We start from the raw sequence: 23,242 nt of genomic DNA, 5'->3' as shown, positions 1-23,242 counted from the left end.
ACTGAGCACACACCCCTGAGGGGCCCCCGTGTTGAGGATCAGCGTGGCGGATGTGTTGTTACCTACCCTTACCACCTTGGGGCAGCCCGTCAGGAAGTCCAGGATCCAGTTGCAGAGGGAGGTGTTTAGTCCCAGGGTCCTTAGCTTAGTGATGAGCTTTGAGGGCACTATGGTGTTGAACGCTGAGCTGTAGTCAATGAATAGCGTTCTCACATAGGTCTTCCTTTTGTCCAGGTGTGAAAGGGCAGTGTGGAGAGCAAAAGAGATTGCATCATCTGTGGATCTGTTGGGGCGGTATGCAAATTTGAGTGGGTCTAGGGTTCCTGCGATAATGGTGTTGATGTGAGCCATGACCAGCCTTTCAAAGCACTTCATGGCTACAGACGTGAGTGCTAGGGGTCGTTAGTCATTTAGGCAGGTTACCTTAGTGTTCTTGGGCACAGGGACTATGGTGGTCTGCTTGAAACATTATGACAGATGCCTACTGGAATGAGCACTGTGCTCAACAATGTATGCTAAGGTGGGTTCAAATAGTCAATTACATAAAACAAAGTTAAACATTAGGACATGACCACTGAAATATACTCATCAGAACTACTTACACTTGACAACAATTAGTAATGAAGGTTAATCATTTAAGTAGATTGCAAAATAGTTGGGAAGAGATTTTCGATGTACCGATTCGATGGCACATGGTTTATGAACTGATACACAAAACGACGCCGGATTGAAAATGTAAGATTTTTTACAATTAAAATTAATATACAAACTCGAGCTAATTGACGCGAATCAACCGAGGCACCCAGTGCCCACAGCATCCTCTTCAGTCTCCACGTTTCCAAGTTGTTGCCAACAGGCCACTTGATCGTCTACTCTACTGTCATTGGCGATATGCAGTGCCTGTCATGCTAGGCCACTAGCATGGACTTTCCCTATCCACCATCTGAAGCTCTCTCCGGTTCTGCCTTTACTCATTGGAGTTCCAAACTTGCCATTCTCTACCCGCCTGCAAGCTACTGAACGCCTCTTCTTTTCTCGGCGTTAACAGGAACGACCACCACGGCCGAATAGAAGTGTCGGCCAAGATACATTTTATAATTTTTAATTAACATATACATTGTCTTAGATATTTGATTAGAAAGACCATTCGGAATGAAATTGAAAACTGGCCGCATACGTTTTTGTGTTTCGTCGACACCGTGGAGCTCAAGGGGGTATGTGCCTGACTTATAGCCATTTTTTGCAGACAAAGAGAGCTGCTGAGTAGTGGTTATAAAAGACAAAAGGGTAAGTTGAGAATACTTATAACCATGATTAATTACCGAATACATGTTAGCTATTTAGCTAGTTTCTATCGCTAGATAACTGTATTGTGTAGATACGTCTGTCTGTGTAATTTCGTGTCAGATTTGTTCATGCTAGCTAACTAATTAACTAGCTAGCTAGCATGCAAGCAGACCAACTCGATGTTGAAGCTCACATTAGCATCATGCCAGCTAGTTAGCTAGCCACCATTATTTGCGAAATACAGCGTTTTTTTGGGAAGAGGGGGGATGATCTGTCGGTGAAGGTTTTTTGCATAATGGCGTTAACGTAACCATTGATCTAGCGATGTATATTATCACAACTCCCCCACATGTCTAAAACCAATTCGCATTAGACAGATCCTTACAGGTCATGATGTAATGCTAACTATTGTCAATGTCCAGTGGTAGTAGTAGCAGCTGGCTAGCTAGTTTAGCTTAGTTGAGTTAGCTAGCTACTAGTGCTGTCTTGACCGAGGATAGGCCTCGATTTGGCACTACTACATCGTTTTAAATGGCCCTATCTCTTCTATCTCGCATGCAATGCTAAAATATTAGTTTATTGCCTAAATATTAGCATGTCCAATACTAATCTCTCAATCTAACTCATGAATATTGTCTTGAAAATATTCAGCAGTAATGTTGGTAGTTAAAGTTAGCTAGGTTATAGCCTAGCTAGCTACCTCACCAATGCAATGAATGGTCCAAATTATAGTAACGTTATAGCTGTTGTCGTTCTGTGCATGCACCATATTCTAATTAATGTAATTATGAAGTATTTAACTTCGTCCTTATATAATAACAATGAATGGACTCAATCCAAGAAGAATAGCCTTGCTAATTGTTTCCTTATCTGTGTCCCAGGTTTGTCTTCCACGTTGTCATTGTCATGCGACTGATTAATGTAGGGCTAGCCTATCCCAAGGCTATACTGGCATATTATTTAAGACAATTTTATTGTCCATTAAGTTTGCACAGAATGGAGATGTCTTTGGCACTCTGGCCTACAGTAAAATGATAAACCGGACATTAAACATACACATTAAACATTTAAATGTCAGTTAATCAGTCTTATTTAGGATTGTCACGGCAGAGGTGATAAAGGATTTCATTAGGCCATTCTTCCTTGCGAGTGGCACCTTTAGTCTCCGACCTGACAGCAGTATTGCGTGCAGTAGGTGGGCTTTGTTGTTGAAGACCTGGAGTGCTTTCCTGGCGATGTTCTGTCTGTACACTTATTGGAATTGTGGCTGTTTCCTGCCTACTTTTGCTGACCTGATTGATGACTTGTGCCAGTTTACTCCTCTTCCTGACTGAGAAGTTCCCATACCAGGAGGAGCTGGTGAAAGTCAGAACACTCTTGATCAGGGATCTGTAAACCAAAGTCGGTGTGTGTGTTTGCTTGCTTTAAAACGTCTTAGCTTCTTAAGTAGGAAGACACTGCCTTTTTGTAAATTAGGTAATTGTTTACCTCCAGGTTAAGTTTGTGGTCTAAAATTGTCCACAAGTATTTAAAATGTGTGACTTTGTACACGTCCTGGGCTTTCATAGTGACATGCCGAAATTCCCCAGCTTACCTCCAAGACACAATTCTTTAGTCTGGGTGACATTAAGGTCAATGAAGCTATTGTCACAAGGCAGTCAATGAACTGGGAGTAGCTTGAGCTAGACTTGCCCTCCAGGCAAGCAACCAGAGTCATATCGTCCACATATTTGCGACTCTGGTCATTGTTTAGTCAGAGGGACACAGCCAGTGGTCAGGGATGAGTTGATGAGGGAAGTTAGGAATGGGAGGTCTCCAGAGATGGTCTGGAGGAGGGGATGGGGTCGGGCGGCCAGACGTCATTAGTCGCAGGATTTCATCTGGAGAGAGAGGCGAGAAAGGGGTCAAGGGGTAGGGTAGTTCTGTGAGAGTGGGGCCAGTGGACTCAATAGGCTGAGAATGGGCTAATAAAATCACACCTCGCACATGTGCTCATACTTGACTTTTTCAGTTCGCACACATCTATTTTTAGGTGCAAATGCAAGTAAAATGGCCGCACTGTATAGCCCTGGACTACGGTGCCTTTAACACTGACCCTCTGGGGTTCCCTCAGGGACTTTCGGATCCACAGCACTAGGTCCGAGTTGACATTTAGGTCACAAAGGCTTTTAAGTAGCAAGTGTGGTTGCACTATATTAAAGGCTGAGGAGAAGTCCGTGAATAAGATTTAGACATGTTGGCTTTGTCAAGGCTAATTTGTTTTCATAATTTAAATGTTGTATGAGACATGTAGACCTACGCATTACTGTAATGCAGGGGTGACCAATCTTCCTCAGACTGGAGAGTGACTGGGTATGCAGGCTTTGCTCCAACCCTACTCTCCCTACTCTAATGCACCCGATTCAGCAAATGAAGGTCCTGATGAGTAGCAGAATTAGGTGTAGGCTAGGCTATTTCAGCAGGGCTGTAGCGAAAGCCTGCATACCAGGTAGCTCTCCTGGAACCAGGAGGAGGGTTGACCAATTTAGGCCTACTTAGGGCTGGGCGGTATATTGATGCACGGACCCGGTTTGTTTTTACTTCACCTTCTATAACGATATTTCAATGTTTGGTTTGTTAAATGTGATAAGCAACTCGTATAATATCAGTTTTTATAGTTTACGCCGTTTGCTACTTGAGTCATTGCTCTCCTCCTGCTGCTGCTGCATGCCGCTATCCACACCAAGGAGAGAGCAGTTGTTCAACCACGGAGTCACAAGCACTTTCTTGCCGTTCACTCTGCATGGTAAGATGGATGCAACAATGTTGGTGACATGCTGCTTTCCACAAGCGTTCTATAATTACACTATTTGTTTGTGTATCTTACTGTCTGCAAACTATTGTTTGCTAGTTTGTCTTTTCTTAGCAAGGGGTACTTGATGATGCTGTGTGCCTTCCTCAGGCACCGTTTAGATGTCCTGGATGGGTGGAAGCACAGTCCCAGTGATGTATCAGCCTTCTTCACCACCCGCTGGAGGGCCTTGTGGTCATGGACAGAGTAATTCCTGTACCAGGCCGAGATGCAACCGGTGAGGACGCTCTCGATGGTTTAGCGGTAGTATTTGGCGAGGACCGGGGGTGGCATGCCAGATTTATTCAGTCGTCTGAAGAAGTAGAGACGCTGTTGCGCCCTCTTGACGAGTGGTGGTGTTGTTGGTCCATGAAAAGTCCTTGGTGATGTGGTGTTGCTAAAATATATTTTTTGCCACTAATGCTAATCGCTAGTTAGCTGGCTAGCTTGCTAAATGTACTAAGAGTCAGAGCAAAGGTAGCTAGTTAGCTAATACTGCCTGGTACCAGTGCTGATGTAGGCCTAGATGAGCATGTTTGTGCAACGTTATCTTATCGGAGAGGAATAGGCGAAGTATGAATATGTTGGCTAGCTATCTAGCTACATGACGTAAGATACGTCATGTAGATAAGCATGTTACATGACATGCTTATCTACATGTCATGTAACATCTAATTAGGGTCACCTGGAAACACTGACCAACACTTTGGTTCCTACCCTGTCAATAATTCCTCAATGGCTTATTCATTCATTGTCATGTCAAACAACAATGTATTCTAGGTGCTGCCCACTATATTCCAACTATAGAATTAGAATAATCATTATATTTTCATGGTTCCAACAGTTCACCAATTAACTAGGCCTAGATTTTTTTTGCCCATATCATGCTGCGTGGCACAGTGTGGAAATGATAAATGAAAATAAAATTTATGCAAATGCTGAATTATTTTTGTTGAGTTGGATTGAACAGTATAAATGGAGAAAGCCCCATTGAAATCACTTATTTATGTGTTGCAACCCTAGGGCCATGAACTACTCAGAAAGCATATTTAGAACATTTATTATTCAAAAACATAAGATTTGACAAATATTGTGATATGATATTTTGTCCATATCGCCCAGCCCTAGGCCTACTGCATCATGATTGAGCACTTGAAATGCCCACATAGGATGCCCACTATAGATGCATCTGATTTTAAGCCTTTCTCATAACTCTGGAGAAACAAGTAGGCCTAACTAGCCTTTTATTATTAGCCCCTTGTCTGGCTAGATGGAAATGATGGAAAACCGAAAGGTCTTATGTGAGTGCCTTGAACAGAACAGACCCTCCATGGCTCTCGGCCATCCCACACACCATTCTTTTTGCTTCTCAACCACAAATATCTAATTTACTCTGGTCTGGGTAGAGTGAAGGCTTCCTCCCTTAATCTTGTCCACTCTCCAACCCTCTCTTAGATCAATAGGATCCCCAGAGAATTGGTGTGTTAGGCTGTTGAGAAGCAGAAGTAGCCCAGTCCTGTTTTAATGCAGCCAGGGTTTTCTATGGGCTAGAGTTGCACTTATTGTCAGTTTAGGCTAGTTGATGATACGTGTAGTAAATTGTAGTAACTAGATCAGCACAGTGCACTACCATAGCATCTGTTAGGCCCCACTTGCTAGACGCACTTTGACTGATATTAATAATTACTTCTAGCTTTGTTCATTTATTTATTTGATAGCCTATCTACACTAATTGTAGCACAGGTCAAGATCGGTCAGACATCACTGAAAGGCACATTATTGGCACATTATTCAATGGGCAGTTTCGGTCCTGGATGCTGGTTGGCTGGCAAATTTGTATGCCTGCTTACTGCTATATCTGAAGTAACATGACCCATCCATAATGGTCTTATATGGGCTGTTGTTGGTGTGTATTATGTGAAATTGGGGTTCTCAATTACATTTGGCAAAGCTGGAATTGCAGATTGCTGCAGTATTAGTTGTTTTAAGAGGGTGTTTGTTGTGGTGTTGATTGTTGTCAGTTTGTCGTCACCTCTCCAATAGGTTGATCTCTGCAACCCTCTCTAACTTTCTCATCTGTCTCTTGCACGACTTAGGCTTGTCTTCGTAGCTTTGCATTGAATGCACTGAGATGCTGCACAGGGAGGTGTGCATATACAGTGCATTTGGAAAGTATTCAGACCCCTTGACTTTTTCCACATTTTGTTACGTTACAGCCATATTCTAAAATGGATACAATTTATTTTTTTCCCTCATCAATCTACACACAATACCCCATAATGGCAAAGCACCAGAGTTCCTCTGTGGAGATTGGAGAACCTTCCAGAAGGACAACCATCTCTGCAGCACTCCACCAATCAGGCCTTTGTTGTGGAGTGGCCAGACGGAAGCCACTCCTCAGTAAAAGGCACATAAAAGCATGCTTGGAGTTTGCCAAAAGGCACCTAAAGGACTCTCAGACCATGAGAAACAAGATTCTCTGGTCTGATGAAACCAAGATTGAACTCTTTGGCCTGAATGCCAAGCGTCACGTCAGGAGGAAACCTGGCGCCATCCCTACGGTGAAGCATGGTGGTGGCAGCATCATGCTGTGGGGATGTTTTTCAGCAGGCAGGGACTAGGAGACTAGTCAGGATCGAGGGAAAGCTGAACGGAGCAAAGTACAGAGATCCTTGATGAAAACCTGCTCCAGGACCTCAGACTGGGGCGAAGGGTCACCTTCCAACAGGAGAACGACCCTAAGCACACAGCCAAGACAACTCAGGAGTGGCTTTGGGACAAGTCTATGAATGTCCTTGAGTGGCCCAGCCAGAGCCCGGACTTGAACCCGATGGAACGTCTCTGGAGAGACCTGAAAATAGCTGTGCACCGACGCTCCCCATCCAACCTGACAGAGCTTGAGAGGATCTGCAGAGAAGAATGGGAGAAACTCCCCAAATACAGGTGTGCCAAGCTTGTAGCGTCATACCCAAGACAACTCAAGGCTGTAGTCGCTGCCAAAGGTGCTTCAGCAAAGTACTGAGTAAAGGGTCTGAATAGTTATGTAAATGTTTTATTTCAGTTTTTTATTTTTAAATTTGCAGAAATTTCTAAAAACCTGTTTTTGCTTTGTCATTATGGGGTATTGTGTGTAGATTGATGAGGAGAACAAAACAATTTAATCCATTTTAGAATAAGGCTGTAACTTAACAAAATTTGGAAAAAGTGAAGAGGTCTGAATACTTTCCGAATGCACTGTAGGCCTACTACTTGTCTACTAGTGTTCTTTCTATACCAGATTCACATCTGCCAAATTATTTTGGGTGCTGCATTTGGAACGCTCCCCCAAGTCCCTTTGATGCCTAATCAGAATGCAGCCATGCTAATGAGGACACAGGATGGACGGCCTAACCACAGTAGCTTATAGGCCTGGAAAACTATTCTACCGCATTACAGCATTGTGGCAGTGCATGTAGCCTATGCTACATCCCATATCCTAGTGCCTACCGCCTTATCATTCTGAAACACCCCATGTTACATGTTACACCTCTGATATGTTGCAAGAATGGATGGGCTGTTGTCCTTCTGATGTTTTGGAAAACGTAGCCTTTAAATCTCAATCAAATGTAGGCTATGTGCCAGGCAGTGCGGGCAGGCGCTCACCAAAATTCAGATTCGTCACCGGCCCAACATAACCACTGTTGAAGTTGCACAATCACAATATCTATTTCTGTGTAAAACACCACATGGGTTAGCTATTCTTGGGCACAATTTAAAGCTGGTTTTGGAAAGTAAATCCTCGAATGCTCTTCTCTTGTAAACTAACTTTTCTCTTTGTTTGTTTTCGTGGACGTGATTAGCCTTCGTAAGGATCAAATCCGCCAACCCACATGGAAAAACATGGCCTCCTTTTAGATGGTTTTGATATTACTTCACATTACCAACCAGTCCATATGGAGGGAAATACGAAAGGAAAAGGAGGGTGTGAACAAAAGAAAATAACAAATGTTATGCTAATTCTCATGCACCTTTCTCCTATTAAGTGCATTTTCTGAAAGCTGCATTGTCCAGTGAACTAGAGTCATTTATTTCACCACCACCTTGCTTGTGTGTGTGAAAGGCCTAATTCAGAAAACTGTTCCCAGTCAGTCTGTGAATGGAATTGAACTATACGTTCAAGCCGAGTACTCTGCATCAATTAGCTCACACAAAAGATTAGCCATGCACGTACAGTATGTTCATAGTTAGTCTTGCTGTGAGTGGGATGACGCTTGCCTTGGTGGGACAGCTGTGCGTGGGACTGTTATAATGGAGGTAGTAGAGGCCACCCCTGTCTGAAACTACTGTGTGGGGGAATGTCTGTGCGTATCAGAACCTAAGGTGTGTAAGTGAATGACTTTGCTGTTTGAATTGGATTAGCCTTAATCCTTATATCAAGTGTGTCAAAGCTGGACAAAATATTTAAGTAATTTTAACCGTACACTTTTTATAAGATAGTGAGTTTTTCCATAAGGCTCATGACAACCGTGATGGATAGTTTCGTGTAATTGCAAATGCCTTATCATAACCAGACATGCACGTAATCTGCGCACGCAGAATTTTGCCAAAAATCTGAAGAATTTCAAATAGAATGCATAGGATTCTAAAGCTAAAAATAAGCGGCCAACTGATAGCAAAGTTAAATGTACTTGTAGAATTTACTTATTTTCCTCTGTTTTCATTTATGTATTTGAATCACCGAAAAGTGTAGCCAGATGTGTAGCCCCTCCCCTGTGTGAGAGGTGCAGGGTGCATACAGCACGGTGAGTGAATGACAGCTGTCTGAGGAGAGAAGGATCTAGCAAAAAATGCCCTGATTTACAGCAGAGGAGCTGAGGCATAAACACTTAGCGACCAGAATAATGGACAGGGCCAGGTTGTTTACATCTGAACTGTACGAGGATGGAGGAGTACTTTTCTGCAAGTCTGTCAGCATTCAATCGACTACATATGGCATCAAACAGCGGTGGAGCACCTGAGGTCACTCCGAAATAAAAAGAGGGGCTTGTGGACCAGGTAAGCATTCTGATGCTTTAGCTAGCTAGTAGGTTTGCTCTAGCTAGCTAATATCTGTTCTTGACAATTACATTTTTGTCTGTATCTACATAGTGGCAAGTTAGCTAGCTAGCTAACATTAGGCTGGCACGCTTCCCACGTTGTCACTTCAGCTCCATCACGTCATTTAGGCTTGCTAGCTAACTTAGCTGAGGAAATGTTAGCTAGCTAACAAGTTAGCTCCACAACGTCACTTTGGCTATCAAAACAAGTGACAAGTTAGGAATTACAAAAGCAGCAAGTCACAGACCTATTTAGTGACTTTTTTAGTTAACAATCATTGTTTGAAAATCTTCAGGAGAGTGTGTGCTTAGCTTCAAAGCTTGAGATCTACTGTAGGCCTGCTATTGAACTCAACCTGAAAATTCTTAATTTACCAAATGTAACCATTGTTCTTTATTTTTATTTTTTCAGTCCAAACAAGAACACAGACCCTGGCCTCCTGTCTGGCAAAAACCCCCTTCACAACTGAGAGAAAGGAGTTCATCTTGGACTTCACAAGAACATTAATCAAAGCAGATAATATACTTATGTAAATAAGGTATTTCTGTTTTTTATTTTTAATAAATGTGCAAACATTTTCTAAACCTGTTTTCGTTTTGTCATTATGGGGTATTGTGTGTAGATTGATGGGAACAAATAATTGAATCCATTTTAAAATATGGCTGTAACGTAACAAAATGTGGAAAAAGTCAAGGGGTCTGAATACTTTCCTAATGCACTGTAATGAAGTTTGACTGCAGAATTTATTACGCAGCATTGATGCAGTGACGCTGTCGGTTTGATCGAGGTGTTACTCGGGGACGGGAGACTGACTGTAACACTAGATTAAGTGAGTGAGTGATGTCACACTGCTCCATTCTTGGCTGTTTTGAAACGCTCGTTCCTTCCTCCCTCTCACTATTTAAGGCGGCCGCATGCTTCTCAAACGAAACAGTTTGGTACAGTTCGTGCATATCAGTGTTTCCTCTGACAAAATATAAGTACTGTAAAGCTTGGTTCTGGTGACTTTTTAAAAGGAAAAAACTCAAACCATCTAAAATATAATTTCCACCCCCAGAAATGAGCTCAATGACGTTTTGGTAAAATTATTATAGTATACGGGATGCAATTGAAGATTGAGTGCTGCAGCTATCTAAAGAAACAACAGAGACCTCCTTTCTGAAATAAAAAATGTGATCTTGACAAAATTAAGAGGAACATTTGACTGTACATGAATTAGAGGCCACTCATTCATGTTCAGGGCGTTGGAAATCTCTTTCCAGGATCTGACAAAAAACCTAGTTCTGACATGGTTTACAGCCTTTGTCAGACCACTTTTATTCTTCTGGGCTTTTGGAAAAAGATTTCCAACGCCCTCCTGTAATTGAGCTCCTTGATGGGGGGCCGTTGATGGAGAGCCGCATGCAGGCGGCTAGATGCTCTCCCTGCAGTCTGTTCCTCAAGTCTGTTTTGACCTGCAATAACAGAGATTATGATGATAATAATAATAATGATAATAATAAGAGAAGGGAGAGGGACAAAGAGGATCTACTTTCACATTTAAATGTTCTTACTCGTTTCATTGCAGAGAAGTCCCTCTCACAATTAACAGAAGACACTGGTATAGTTAGTGCAATTTCTGCCAGCTGGCTAAGGTAGGGGTAGACTGCCCCCACTCTTCAAACTGCGAGGCCAGCTTTGTCATTGCCGTCAGCTGGTCCAACCCCTAAAATGCATGAAAAACAAAAAGATGTACAACATTTTAAAGAAGAGCCAACAGAGTGGTAGTTTAACAGGAAAAAGGGTTGGGCAACACTGGCCTAAAATGTTCTCTTCAAAAGATTGTCACACTCATGCCATACCTTGAATGCTCCAACTAGCACATGTTGCTTGTAAGAGGGCCACTCTTGCAGCACAGCAGCCTCTGGCGCTTGCAAGAACTGCCTGGAGAGGAGGGTCACGTTGAAGGTGTTTATCCTCTCAATAGAGAATGCAGCCTGAGGGCCCAACACACTGAAGGCCCCCAGAATCTCCAGGTGTTGGAACCTCCGGTCTAGGCTGTCCTGGAGGCCAACAAGATATGGATCCATGACCTAATTACAGTACAAAACAGAAAATAAGTGATTAATAGCTGTTTGTTATAGTTTGTCCAAAACACATGATGTAACATTGGTTTCATCACAGCATTTGAAAACAAATGTTTTTACCTCCTCTCTGAACCGAGCCCAGAACTGCTCCCTGGTCTTAGTCTTCTCCACCTGGCCTCTCCCTCTCTCCTCCTCCTCCTTGATGTTGAATGCGCCCAGACCCATTGGGTCAGCGAGGTCCTGGTGGAGTTGGCTCAGAAATAAACACATAATGCTGTAGACTAGTACAGACTAAATATGCACAAACATCTTTTGCCCTTAGCCTAATTTAAAGGACATTTGAATAACCATGTGGCGTATTATATAGCCACGGCTTCAGTCTGTCAATTATAAGCCACTTCGGGTCCCATCCGGATTGCCGGTGGTGCGCACTTGGCCTTACTCCTCTCTCCTCCTCTCCTCTGCTTTTATCTACTCCTCCTCTCTGCTCTCCTCTCTCCTTTTCTCCTTCCATCTCCCCTCCTGACACTCTCCTCTGCTCCATTCTGTCCCTTATGCATCCCTACCTCACTCCCGGGATTCTGCCTCTTCTCTGTCTAGTAAAGTAAGCCATATACTTGTTATAAAAACAACAGCTTTTAAAGAGTTAGCTAACTAAATAAAGTTTCATTTAATTCAGGCTGATTTGACGTTAGCTAGCCAAGTTAACGTTACCTGACACACTTGTCCCTGCTCCCCCTTTCTCTTTCGCTGCTGTGGCTGGAAATATTTCAATAAACTCATCTGAGGAAAAAAATAATTCTAATCAAAGACAGATAAATGTAGCTATCGTGCTTGCTTTATTTTTACTATTTTCTACATTGTAGAATAATAGTTAAGACATCAAAACTATGAAATAACACACATGGAATCATGTAGTAACCAAAAAAGTGTTAAACAAATCAAAAAGCCACCCTTTGCCTTGTTGACAGCTTTGCACACTCTTGGCATTCTCTCAACCAGCTTCATGAGGTAGTCACCTGGAATGCATTTAAATTAACAGGTGTGCCTTCTCAAAAATGTGTGGAATTTCTTTCCTTAATGCGTTTGAGCCAATCAGTTGTGTTGTGACAAGGTAGGGGGGTATACAGAAGATGGTCCATATTATGGCAAGAACAGCTCAAATAAGCTAATCGAAATGACAGTACATCATTACTTTAAAACATGAAGGTCAGTCAATTTCTTCAAGTGCAGTCGCAAAAACCAACAAGCGCTATGATGAAATTGGCTCTCATGAGGACCGCCACAGGAATGGAAGAGCCAGAGTTACCTCTGCTGCAGAGGATAAGTTCATTAGAGTTACCAGCCTCATAAATTGCAGCCCAAATAAATGCTTCACAGAGTTCAAGTCACAGACACATCTCAACATCAACTGTTCAGAGGGGACTGTGTGAATCAGGCCTTCATGGTCGAATTGCTGCAAAGAAACCACTACTAAAGGACACCAATAAGAAGAAGAGACCTGTTGGGCCAAGAAACACGAGCAATGTACATTAGACCGGTGGAAATTTGTCCTTTGGTCTGGAGTCCAAATTGGAGATTTTTGGTTCCAACCGCCGTGTCTTTGTGAGACGCGGTGTGGGTGAAGGGATGATCTCCGCATGTGTAGTTCCCACCGTAAGGAATGGAGGAGGAGGTGTTATGGTGTGGGGGTGCTTTGCTGGTGACACTGTCTGTGATTTATTTAGAATTCAAGGCACACTTAACCAGCATGGCTACCACAGCATTCTGCAGCGATACGCCATCCCATCTGGTTTGGGCTCAGTGGGACTATCATTTGTTTTTCAACAGGACAATGACCCAACACACCTCCAGGCTGTGTAAGGGCTATTTTACCAAGAAGGAGAGTGATGGAGTGCTGCATCAGATGACCTGGCCTCCACAATCCCCTGACCTCAACCCAATTGAGATGGTTTGGGATGAGTCAGACGGCAGAGTGAAGGAAAAGCAGCCAACAAGTGCTCAGCATATGTGGGAACTCCTTCAGGGCTGTTGGAAAAGCATTCCAGCTGAAGCTGGTTGAGAGAATGGCAAGAGTGTGCAAAGCTGTCATCAAGGCAAAGGGTGGCTATTTGAAGAATCTCAAATATATATATTTTGATTTGTTTAACACTTTCTTGGTTACTACATGATTCCATATGTGGTATTTCATAGTTTTGATGTCTTCACTATTATTCTACAATGTAGAAAAGGCATATAAATGTGCCCATTTGGGGATCTGATTAGTATTTCTGATTGGCTTAATGCACCACTACTAATGAGCTGTGGAGCTTCTCAAAGTAATGTTTTCTTCACCTCAAACAGCAAGCAAACAAAGTCTGTTTTTACATCCATTGAGAATGACAATAGTTCCTCAATATATTTGAAAAATATTTCCAGTTCTCTCCCTTTCGATAACCACTCGGCGTGAAAGGAAAAACTTGAATGCTCGGATCCAGTGGAAACGTCATAAAAAGGCCTACCTGATTACTTCTTATCAGTGCTTGACTTGGACTGAAATTGGTTTCAGTGCTCAATTTGGGTACTGGTACTCTTTATATTAAACCTAAACCTAATATTACTACACAGATCATACACGTAACGTCAGCTAGCTGACCTAACAGCAGTCAAGCACCCAAGCTAACTGGCTAACGTTGGCTAGCTACTTCCAGACACAAATGAGAGAACAGCTCACTCTGACCATTTTACTCGCCCTATCAGAGCTGGTTAGGCTGTTTTTATGTTATCCAGAGCACTGGTGACTGCAACTGTGCTGCTGGCAACAATTTAATTACGCTTTTTTGCCAACGTTTACTGACACCGGCCATATTCAACGGGTGTTGAGCGTTCGTAAATGCGTCAGTTATTCTGCACACTGACGAGAGTGCTCTGAAGTCGGAGTAGATAGCCAGAGCGAATTTACCAGCTACGTCTATCAACAGCTGTTGCAGTGACATCATCATGAACATTCTATTGAAATGGATACTTGCATAGTGGAGTCTTTTGTTAAGACATGTAGCTAGCTAGCTAAACAATTAACCATAATCCCAACTCATGACGTTACTACCCTGCATGAATCTGCAGCAGTATTGCCAACTCTTCAGTAAGGAAAGTAGCTATTGGCTGTCCTAAAAGTCGCTAGAAGTCGCTAAATGACGTCATTGACTAATTTGCATAATTGGCGATGCGCATGTAATTGTGATGGACGCTGTAGGAGAGAGGAATAATGTTGGCCAGGGCGGGATCAGCCAGCGGCAGCTTCCCGCATGCGCGATTCATTTGCAGTCTGGACGCGGAGGGGTGAACATCTCCTGCTCTGACAGCAGCCTGGAGGGACTGCTGCGCGAGGACTGGGCCGCCTGTGAGTGCTTTGGGACGGGGGTAACAAAGCACCCGTTGCTCGTCAGAGTCTCCAATAACACCAGAAAAAGTCGCTAGATTTGTCGCTAGTCGCTTTTTTGAAGCGGGGTCTGAAAACTCAAGTTGGCTAAGTTGGCAACACTGATCTGCAGGTAGCGAACCAACCAGGTTCAATGTTAGCTAGTTAACATTAGGCTATAACTAGCAAAGCAAATGACTGAGATACGAATAATATTACTACACAGATCATACACGTAACGTTAGCTAGCTAGCTAACAGCACACTTTAACTTGAAATCAAAACAACTTTGACAAAATTAGAAACGTATAATAACTGAAAATGTAGCTAGCTAGACTACCTTACCCGTATACATGGATGAACGCTTCTCCCTCACTGTCACAGATGCCATGTTTGCCCTTAGTTTGAAGATGTAATCTGGAGACAGGTGTTTTCTCCATCTCCTTAGCTATCATACTCTAATTCCTCTGATGTAGTCCCATGTAACTCAGTTGGTAGAGCATGGCGTTTGCAACGCCAGGGTTGTGGGTTCGTTTCCCACGGGGGACCAGTATGAAATAAAAAAATGTATGCACTCACTAACTGTAAGTCGCTCTGGATAAGAGCGTCTGCAAAATGATGAAAATGTAAATGAAAAATGTAAATTTCAAAACTCGGTCCTCCAGAAAGTGGAGAGCAACACTTATGCAGTTCTGCTACGTGATATTTTTTCAAAAGCCACGTTAGACAAGATTACCTACACATACTGACCAGCTCAAATAGACAGAAGCGTGCTACATGGCAGACCAATCCAAACTCATCTCTCGGCATGTCCAGCCCACTCATCTCAGCCAATCATGGCTAGCGGGAAGGTTGCTGTCTTTTTCTGTGGCTAAACCAACTAGGCTCGTAATTTAACAATTTAATTCGTATTTACAGATGGCATAGAAGTTTGTTATCAAGGCACAAAAAAAGTTTTCTCCTGTGAAGTAGTGATGCGCGAATTACACCGTTTCCTGAAACAAGTCACATTTAGGTGCAGTAGCGCCACAATACTTTTGAGCTAATATTCTAAAAGAGGAACAGGAGCTCAAGCACTAGAAAATTTGAGGTGTCGGTACTCAGCTCCAGTGAGCTCCTGCCCAAGTCAAGCACTGCTTCTTATCCCTTGCACAAATAGCCTACAGCTGTATCTGTCCAGAGTTCACTGGCACGGGAAACTCTTGAGGGCACAGAATATTTTATACAATGTTGCAACTTCGCTAGCTCAAGCTTAGGGCCAGACCCAAGTTAATAGTTGATACAATGTTTTAAGTTTGTTGCAGACAGGCCATGTGTAGTCAATGTCATTTATAGGATATTTATTTTTATCAGGATATGTTCTACCTGCAGGCTGCAATGTTTTTATTTGTTGGCCTTATGTAGGCTATTTTTACATAGATGGCAATAGAAGTTACTTTTGAGGTTTGTATAATTTTAATTTAGATTTGGATAGAATTTTGATTAACCACATGACAATGATTTTGAGATGAAGAAATTATTATAAATGAAATATGAAAACCATAACTGGCACACAGATAGTTAGAAATTGTCAGATAAATTGGCATTTCACATGAGAAAGGTTGCCGACTCCTTGTGTAGCCTATTACCGGCAACTTCAGGAGAGAGGGAGTTTTTTTTTCTTCTGGCTATCTTATTATATCAAAAAGTAAGCTTAAAGCATCAGACAACCTCAATGCATATATACCGAACAAAAATATAAATTCAACATGTAAAGTGTTGGTCCCATGTTTCATGAGAGAAAATAAAAGATCCCAGACATTTTCCATATGCACAAAAAGCTTATTTCTCAAAGATTTGGTGCACAAATTTGCACTTTGGAGTGATGAATCACGCTTCACCATCTGGCAGTCCGACGGACAAATCTGGGTATGGCGGATGCCAGGAGAAGGCTACCTGCCCCAATGCATAGTGCCAAGTTTGGTGGAGGAGGAATATGGTCTGAGGCTGTTTTTCATTGTTCGGCTAGGCCCCTTAGTTCCAGTGAAGGGAAATCTTGACGCTACAGCATACAATGACATTCTAGACAATTCTGTGCTTCCAACTTTGTGGAAACAGCTTGGGGAAGGCCCTTTCCTGTTTCAGCATAATAATGTCCCTGTGCACAAAGCGAGGTCCATACAGAAAAGTTTTGTCGATCAGTGTGGAAGAACTTGACTGGCCTGCACAGAGCCCTGACCTCAACCCCATCAAACACCTTTGGGATGAATTGGAACGCCGACTGTGAGCCAGGCCTAATCGCCCAAAATCAGTGCCTGACCTCACTAATGCTCTTGTGGCTGAATGGAAGCAAATCCCCACAGCAATGTTCCAACATCTAGTGGAAAGCCTTCCCAGAAGAGTGGAGGTTGTTATTGCAGTAAAGGGGGGACCAACTACATATTAATGCCCATGATTTTGGAATGAGATGTTCGACTAGCAGGTGTCCACATACTTTTGGTCATGTGGTGTACATCAAATCTAGTAGATCCTGGGCAATTCGCACAAATTTAATTTCCTCGCCAGTCAAGTGTGTCTCTGTGTACACTATTTTATTCTCCCGCGGGTGCCTTCCTTGTTTGGGTGTGTCGTCACTTCCTTGTTTGGCCGTAGATGGCAATTACGTCCTCTACTGTCCCGGGGTAATATTGCCAGGTTTTTTTTCAAGCAAATGTCTTTTTAGGGCGCATGCGAGCACACTCAGTTTGTCTAGGTGACAGCCGAACTGAAGCATGCTGGCGCCTTTAGCCTTCCATGAGCAGCCTTATGAGTTATGCTGCGTTTTAGATCAGGGGTTCGCTTCGTGACCCACCAGTTGAGGTGTCTTTTGAGTTGTGACCCACGATAAGGGTTGAGCGGTGAAAAAACACAGACCAAAGAATAAGTAAAAAATATTATCTTGGCAGCGGAGAGAACATTTAGAAGTTTCAAAGCTAATCTCCTGCAATTCCACACATCCTACCAAGGAGCTGAAAGAAAATGTTGAAGTTTAAAGCTAATGTTCTGGAATTCTATACGTTTTGCCATGGAGCTGAGAGAGAATGGCACACACACAATCCATGTCTCAAGGCTTAAAAATCATTCTTTAACCTGTCTCCTCCCCTTCATCTACACTGATTTGAAGTGGATTTAACAGGTGACATCAATAAGGGATCATAGAAAGAGCAAGTGTTCCTAATGTTTTGTACACTCAGTGTATGTGAAAATTATGTTTCTCTATGATCAGGTCTTAAAAAATGATTCTGTGACATCACAGGGTAGGATTAAAAGTAAGAAAAACTGTGATTTTCAAACACTGAGATTCGCTGTGACGTGGGGAGCAAGAAAATACCCTCCCTTTGGCTAGAAACTCGTAGCAGGTTTTAAAAAAGTATTGTTAGAAATCTTGATTTCATTCGGTAGAAACATTTTTTTCATGTATTTTTTTTCTACAAAATGTAGAAATGTGCCGTTTTCACACATGTAGACACTAGCATTGCGCTGGAGATAATGAAAATGAGGTTGAAAAGTGGTATAGTTGCCCTTTACCTCAGTTGCAACTGATCCCTGTATGTCTATTGAAACAGAGGTTTCACTCTGTGTATTTCACTGTTGTAGCTAGCTAGGCCTAGTTATTGACGCTAGGACAGACTGTAGAGCCTGCTCTGCTTGGCTCATCTAACTGGGCCAACTATGTTATGTAACTGGGGCAACTATGTTATCTCAGCAAATGTGGGAGGGAGACAGGGAGTACAACATGGCAGTTTGGAGAGCAGACGAGATCTCCCACTACTAGAGGTTTAAAGTCAATCAATGGGTTCAGTTGAAGGAAATGTAATGTTAAACATATCCATTACCTTTGATAAGGAGGGAAGAGAGCTGCCTGCCACAAGTTGATTCTATTAGCCTAAACATGATCTTGGAGAAGCAAACTATTTTGGAGGCAGTTTGGGGTTACTGCTCTCAAGAACCTAGTATAACTCATGCACACTGATTTAATTGGTTTGTGTGTGTGGGCTGGCTTTCTGTCTGCTGTCTACACTTTTGTGACAGGGAAAGTTCTTGGTCAGGTCCAGACTGGCTCTGTAATACAGTACATACCAGCAGATCAGCTGGGAGCAGGCAGATCCCTGGGTTCATTTATAGCCATGGCCTTGTGTCTCTGCATGTCTGCCTGGCAACTCCTCACTCACTGTACTACTCCAACTACCCGCTCGCTCTCTCATACACACACACACACTTTATCATACACACACACACACGCAAGAATCACCCAATTTCCCCCCACACCCGGCTTTTGTCTCGAGGATCACTACCATTGAATTAGCAGAATTGCTGCATTGTCTAGGCCTAACAAAATGTTAAGGGTTTTTTATGTTTCATTCTGCAATTGTATAGTAATGTAGGTCATGGATTGTGTGAGATTCCTGTACCCTACGATTGGTCTAATCTGATATCTATCCATGTCTGGCAGGGCTTGGTCACTATCTATGGAGAAAGTGGGCAGGATGTGGAGCAACCTGAGGAGCCGATGCCAGACCCTCTTCCACAGCGACGGCGCGGGACCCAGTACAGAGAACAGCGTGGTGGAGGTGGACAGTATGCACTGTGTGGTGGACCTGGGACGGGGAGGCACTTCAGGCGAGGCCCAGGCATCTCGGGCCTCCAGCCTGTCCCGAAGCCTCTTGCCGCTTCCCATGGTTACTGGAGGACGACGTCACAACTGTGTGTCGGACATCCCCCAGATAGTAGAGAGAACCATAGACAGAAAAGACAGTGAGGAAGCGAGGGGGGTTCCTGGGGGAGTCCCTATGGCCCGGAGAGACTCGTACTCGCGCCATGCACCTTGGGGGGGCAAGAAAAAACACTCATGTTCTACTAAGACCCAGAGCTCCATGGATACAGACAGGCGGTCGGGATGCACACACAGGGCCGCTGGGCAAAGGGAGCGTCGCTACGGGGTCAGCTCCATCCAGGAGATGGATGACTCTGGAGACGGGGGGCGCAGTCTGAGCGTCCGCTCCCTGCGCCAGCGGCTTAGCGACACAGTGGGCCTGTGTCTCCCCCTGCCCCCCCGCCGCCGCTCGCTCTCCTCCCAAACCCCAACCATCTCCAAGCGCAAGATCCACCTCACAGAGCTGATGCTGGAGACCTGTCCCTTCCCACAGGGCTCGGACCTGGCCAACAAGTGGCACCTGATTAAGCAGCACACAGCGCCCATCAGCCCGCATTCCTCCACGGCTCTGCTAGACGCCTTTGACCCGGCCCACCCCTCCCCCGAGGACGAGGAGGAGCGTCTGCGCGAACGTCGCAGGCTCAGCATTGAGGAGGGAGTGGACCCCCCACCCAACGCCCAGATCCACACCTTGGAGGCCTTGGCGCAGTGCTCCTCTCTGTACAAACTGGGACCAAAGATGGCCCCCGGCATTGCAGAGGCCTCTGGGGAGGCCCGGGGCACAACGGCCAGCTGCTCAGGAGGGGTGGCTGGGTCGTTGGGCTCGTCGGTGCAGGTGCTCGGAGGGGCTACAGCCCAGCTGGCTGACTGCGACTCGGAGGAGGACTCCACCACCCTCTGCCTGCAGGCCCGGAGGCCTAAGCAGCGGCACGCGTCCGGGGATGGCCATCTGAACCGGAACCAGCCTGGGCCCTGGAAGGTGCACACCCAGATCGACTACATCCACTGCCTGGTGCCGGACCTGCTACAGATCACTGCGCTGCCCTGCTACTGGGGCGTGATGGACCGCTACGAGGCAGAGGCGCTGCTGGACGGCCGGCCCGAGGGCACCTTCCTGTTGCGCGACTCGGCCCAGGAGGACTACCTGTTCTCGGTCAGCTTCCGTCGCTACAACCGCTCGCTGCACGCCCGCATCGAGCAGTGGAACCACAACTTCAGCTTCGACGCCCATGACCCCTGCGTGTTCCACTCATCCACCGTCACGGGCCTGCTGGAGCACTACAAAGACCCCAGCGCCTGCATGTTCTTTGAGCCGCTGCTCACGGCGCAGCTCCACCGGACCTTCCCCTTCGGCTTGCAGCACCTGGCCCGCGCCGCCATCTGCCGCCAGACCACGTACGACGGCATCGGCGCCCTGCCGCTGCCCCCGGCCCTGCAGGACTTCCTCAAGGAGTATCACTACAAACAGAAAGTGCGCGTGCGCTGGCTGGAGAGGGAGCCGCCACTCAAGGTCAAATAGCGGCCTGTGTGCCGCGGACGGAGTCGAAACAGAAAAATCCCTGCCAATCGGGAGAGGCCACACTGAATGAACATAGCACTACTCAGTCAGGCAGGGAGGGGAAACAGGAGAAGAGGAGTTAGGTGAAGTGAGCTATCCAAGATTCATTCTAATCTCTTTGTTTTAGTTATCATTTACATCACTTGGGATACATATGTATGATTATATTCAGTATAATGCTGTCTGGCAAGCACATGTTTTTAATGTTGAACAGGTTCTGGAAGGGAGAGCACAAGCCTTCATACTTTGTCTCTCTCGCTCCTCTTTCATTCTGTCTGCCTGATCTCACAGCATGAGCTGCCTGCATGCCCCCCCTCATCCCCCCAGTCTCTATCTAGGCTCACATGGTTAGCTAGCTATTAGCTAGTTAGCTATGTTGTACAGTTCACTCATACTTTCTAACCTTCCTTCTTTTCCATTTGCTTGATCAAGCGACTATACTGCCTGGCGGGCATCGTTAGGCCTCAGGTGTAAGGTTAATCATCGCTCTCCTGGAAGGGGGGGTTGCTACGACTACAACTCCTACTGCAGTACGTTAGGGCCCGTTTGGTGGACAGTGTCATACAGACACACACCCAGACATCATCATGCATCATTGAGTAGGCCTATGTCTAAAATAAAAGAGGTGCTGTCCTGTAGGTCTTCAGCCCAAGGGAAATGCGGAATGCGGCCATGTCCAAAGGTGCTGTTTAGAGGTGCTGTGCTGTAGGTCTTCACCCCAAGGGCAATGCGGAACGCGGCCATGTCCAAAGGTGCTGTTTAGAGGTGCTGTCCTGTAGGTCTTCACCCCAAGGGCAATGCGGAACGCGGCCATGTCCAAAGGTGCTGTTTAGAGGTGCTTTCCTGTAGGTCTTCACCCCAAGGGCAATGCGGAACGCGGCCATGTCCAAAGGTGTAGTTTAGAGGTGCTGTGCTGTAGGTCTTCACCCCAAGGGCAATGCGGAACGCGGCCATGTCCAAAGGTGCTGTTTAGAGGTGCTTTCCTGTAGGTCTTCACCCCAAGGGCAATGCGGAACGCGGCCATGTCCAAAGGTGCTGCTACTACATCCTGCTTCCGTACACCTATAGGGATACACAGGATTGTGTGTGTGTGTGTGGTTACAGCGACTCCTGGGCTTTTAGATATCCTCACTGTGATTTCTCGAAGCATAATCATTGTCTCCCACCACTACTGTGTTGGCACAGGAGTGTGGTTCTTCTAATGGAACAATACTAACAATATTTGTCCTGTTTGTTGTTTTCTCACGTCTGTCAGTGGCTCAAACTGGCAACAGAACAGGCACTTTAACTTGGTCTGGTTTGTTTCTGGACCTGCGTTCTGCCTTCATGGTGTCACACTGTGGCATCCTCTGTGTTCTCAGGGTTAACTTATTATCATTCGTGCCCATTGTTAGGTCAACGATTGAGCCCAGTGAGTGATGACTAAAAGCTCTACTTTGTTCATTGCATGGGGGTGTATGTGTGTATACAGTGCTATGAAAAAGTATTTGCCCCTTTTCTAATTTTCTCAGCTTTTGCATATTTGTGATACTGAATGTTATCAGATCTTCAACCAAAACCTAATATTAGATAAAGGGAACATAAGTGAACAAATAACACAACAATTACATATTTATTTCATAAACAAAGTTATGCAACACCCAATTCCCCTGTGTGAAAAAGTAATTGCCCCCTTACACTCAATAACTGGTTGTGCCACCTTTAGCTGCAATGACTCCAACCAAATGCTTCCTGTAGTTGTTGATCAGTCTCTCACGTCGCTGTGGAGGAATTTTGGCCCACTCTTCCATGCAGAACTGCTTTAACTCAGTGACGTGTCGGTTTTCAAGCATGAACTGCTCGTTTCAAGTCCTGCCACAACATCTCAAATGGGATAAGGTCTGGACTTTGACTAGGCCAATCCAAAACTTCAAATTTGTTGATTTTTAGCAATTTTCATGTAGACTTGATTGTGTGTTTTGGATCATTGTCTTGCTGCATGACCCAGCTGCGCTTCAGCTTCAGCTCACAGACGGATGGTCTAACATTCTCCTGTAGAATTCTCTGATACAGAGCAGAATTCACGGTTCCTTCTATTAAGGAAAGTCGTCCAGGTCCTGAGGCAGCAAAGCATCCCCAAACCATCACACCACCACCACCATGCTTGACCTTTGGTATGATGTTCTTACTGTGGAATGCAGTGTTTGGTTTTCGCCAGGCATAATGGGACCCATCTCGTCCAAAAAGTTGACTCAAGTTTGCCAAAAAGCACCTGGATGATCATCAAGACTCTTGGAAGAACGTTCTATGGACAGACGATTCAAAAGTATAACTTTTTGTTCCAGTAATGCCTGGCGAAAACCAAACTCTGCATTCCA

The 23,242-nt window shown here is 44.7% G+C and overlaps 1 protein-coding gene across 1 annotated transcript; it reads left to right on the top strand.

Annotated features, from left to right (window-relative positions):
* Positions 1-1,025: 1,025 nt before the first annotated feature.
* On the top strand, positions 1,026-22,373 carry LOC311128859 (suppressor of cytokine signaling 5-like). The gene is made up of 2 exons (XM_084161077.1): positions 1,026-1,287; positions 19,127-22,373. The coding sequence occupies exon 2, from the start codon at positions 19,143-19,145 to the stop codon at positions 20,844-20,846; it is 1,704 nt and encodes a 567-aa protein (XP_084017203.1). The 5' UTR covers positions 1,026-1,287; positions 19,127-19,142; the 3' UTR covers positions 20,847-22,373.
* The last annotated feature ends 869 nt before the right edge of the window (positions 22,374-23,242 follow it).

The sequence above is a fragment of the Coregonus lavaretus genome, assembly GCF_964263955.1.
Source record: "Coregonus lavaretus genome assembly, chromosome: 1".
NCBI lineage: Eukaryota > Metazoa > Chordata > Actinopteri > Salmoniformes > Salmonidae > Coregonus > Coregonus lavaretus.
The sequence above is the reverse complement of the archived record's forward strand: the minus strand, read 5'-3'. Positions and strand labels throughout refer to the sequence as shown.

Bases quoted from the DNA above. Each gene is read 5' to 3' on its own strand.
- LOC311128859 (XM_084161077.1), top strand. From the start codon at position 19,143: ATGGAGAAAGTGGGCAGGATGTGGAGCAACCTGAGGAGCCGATGCCAG.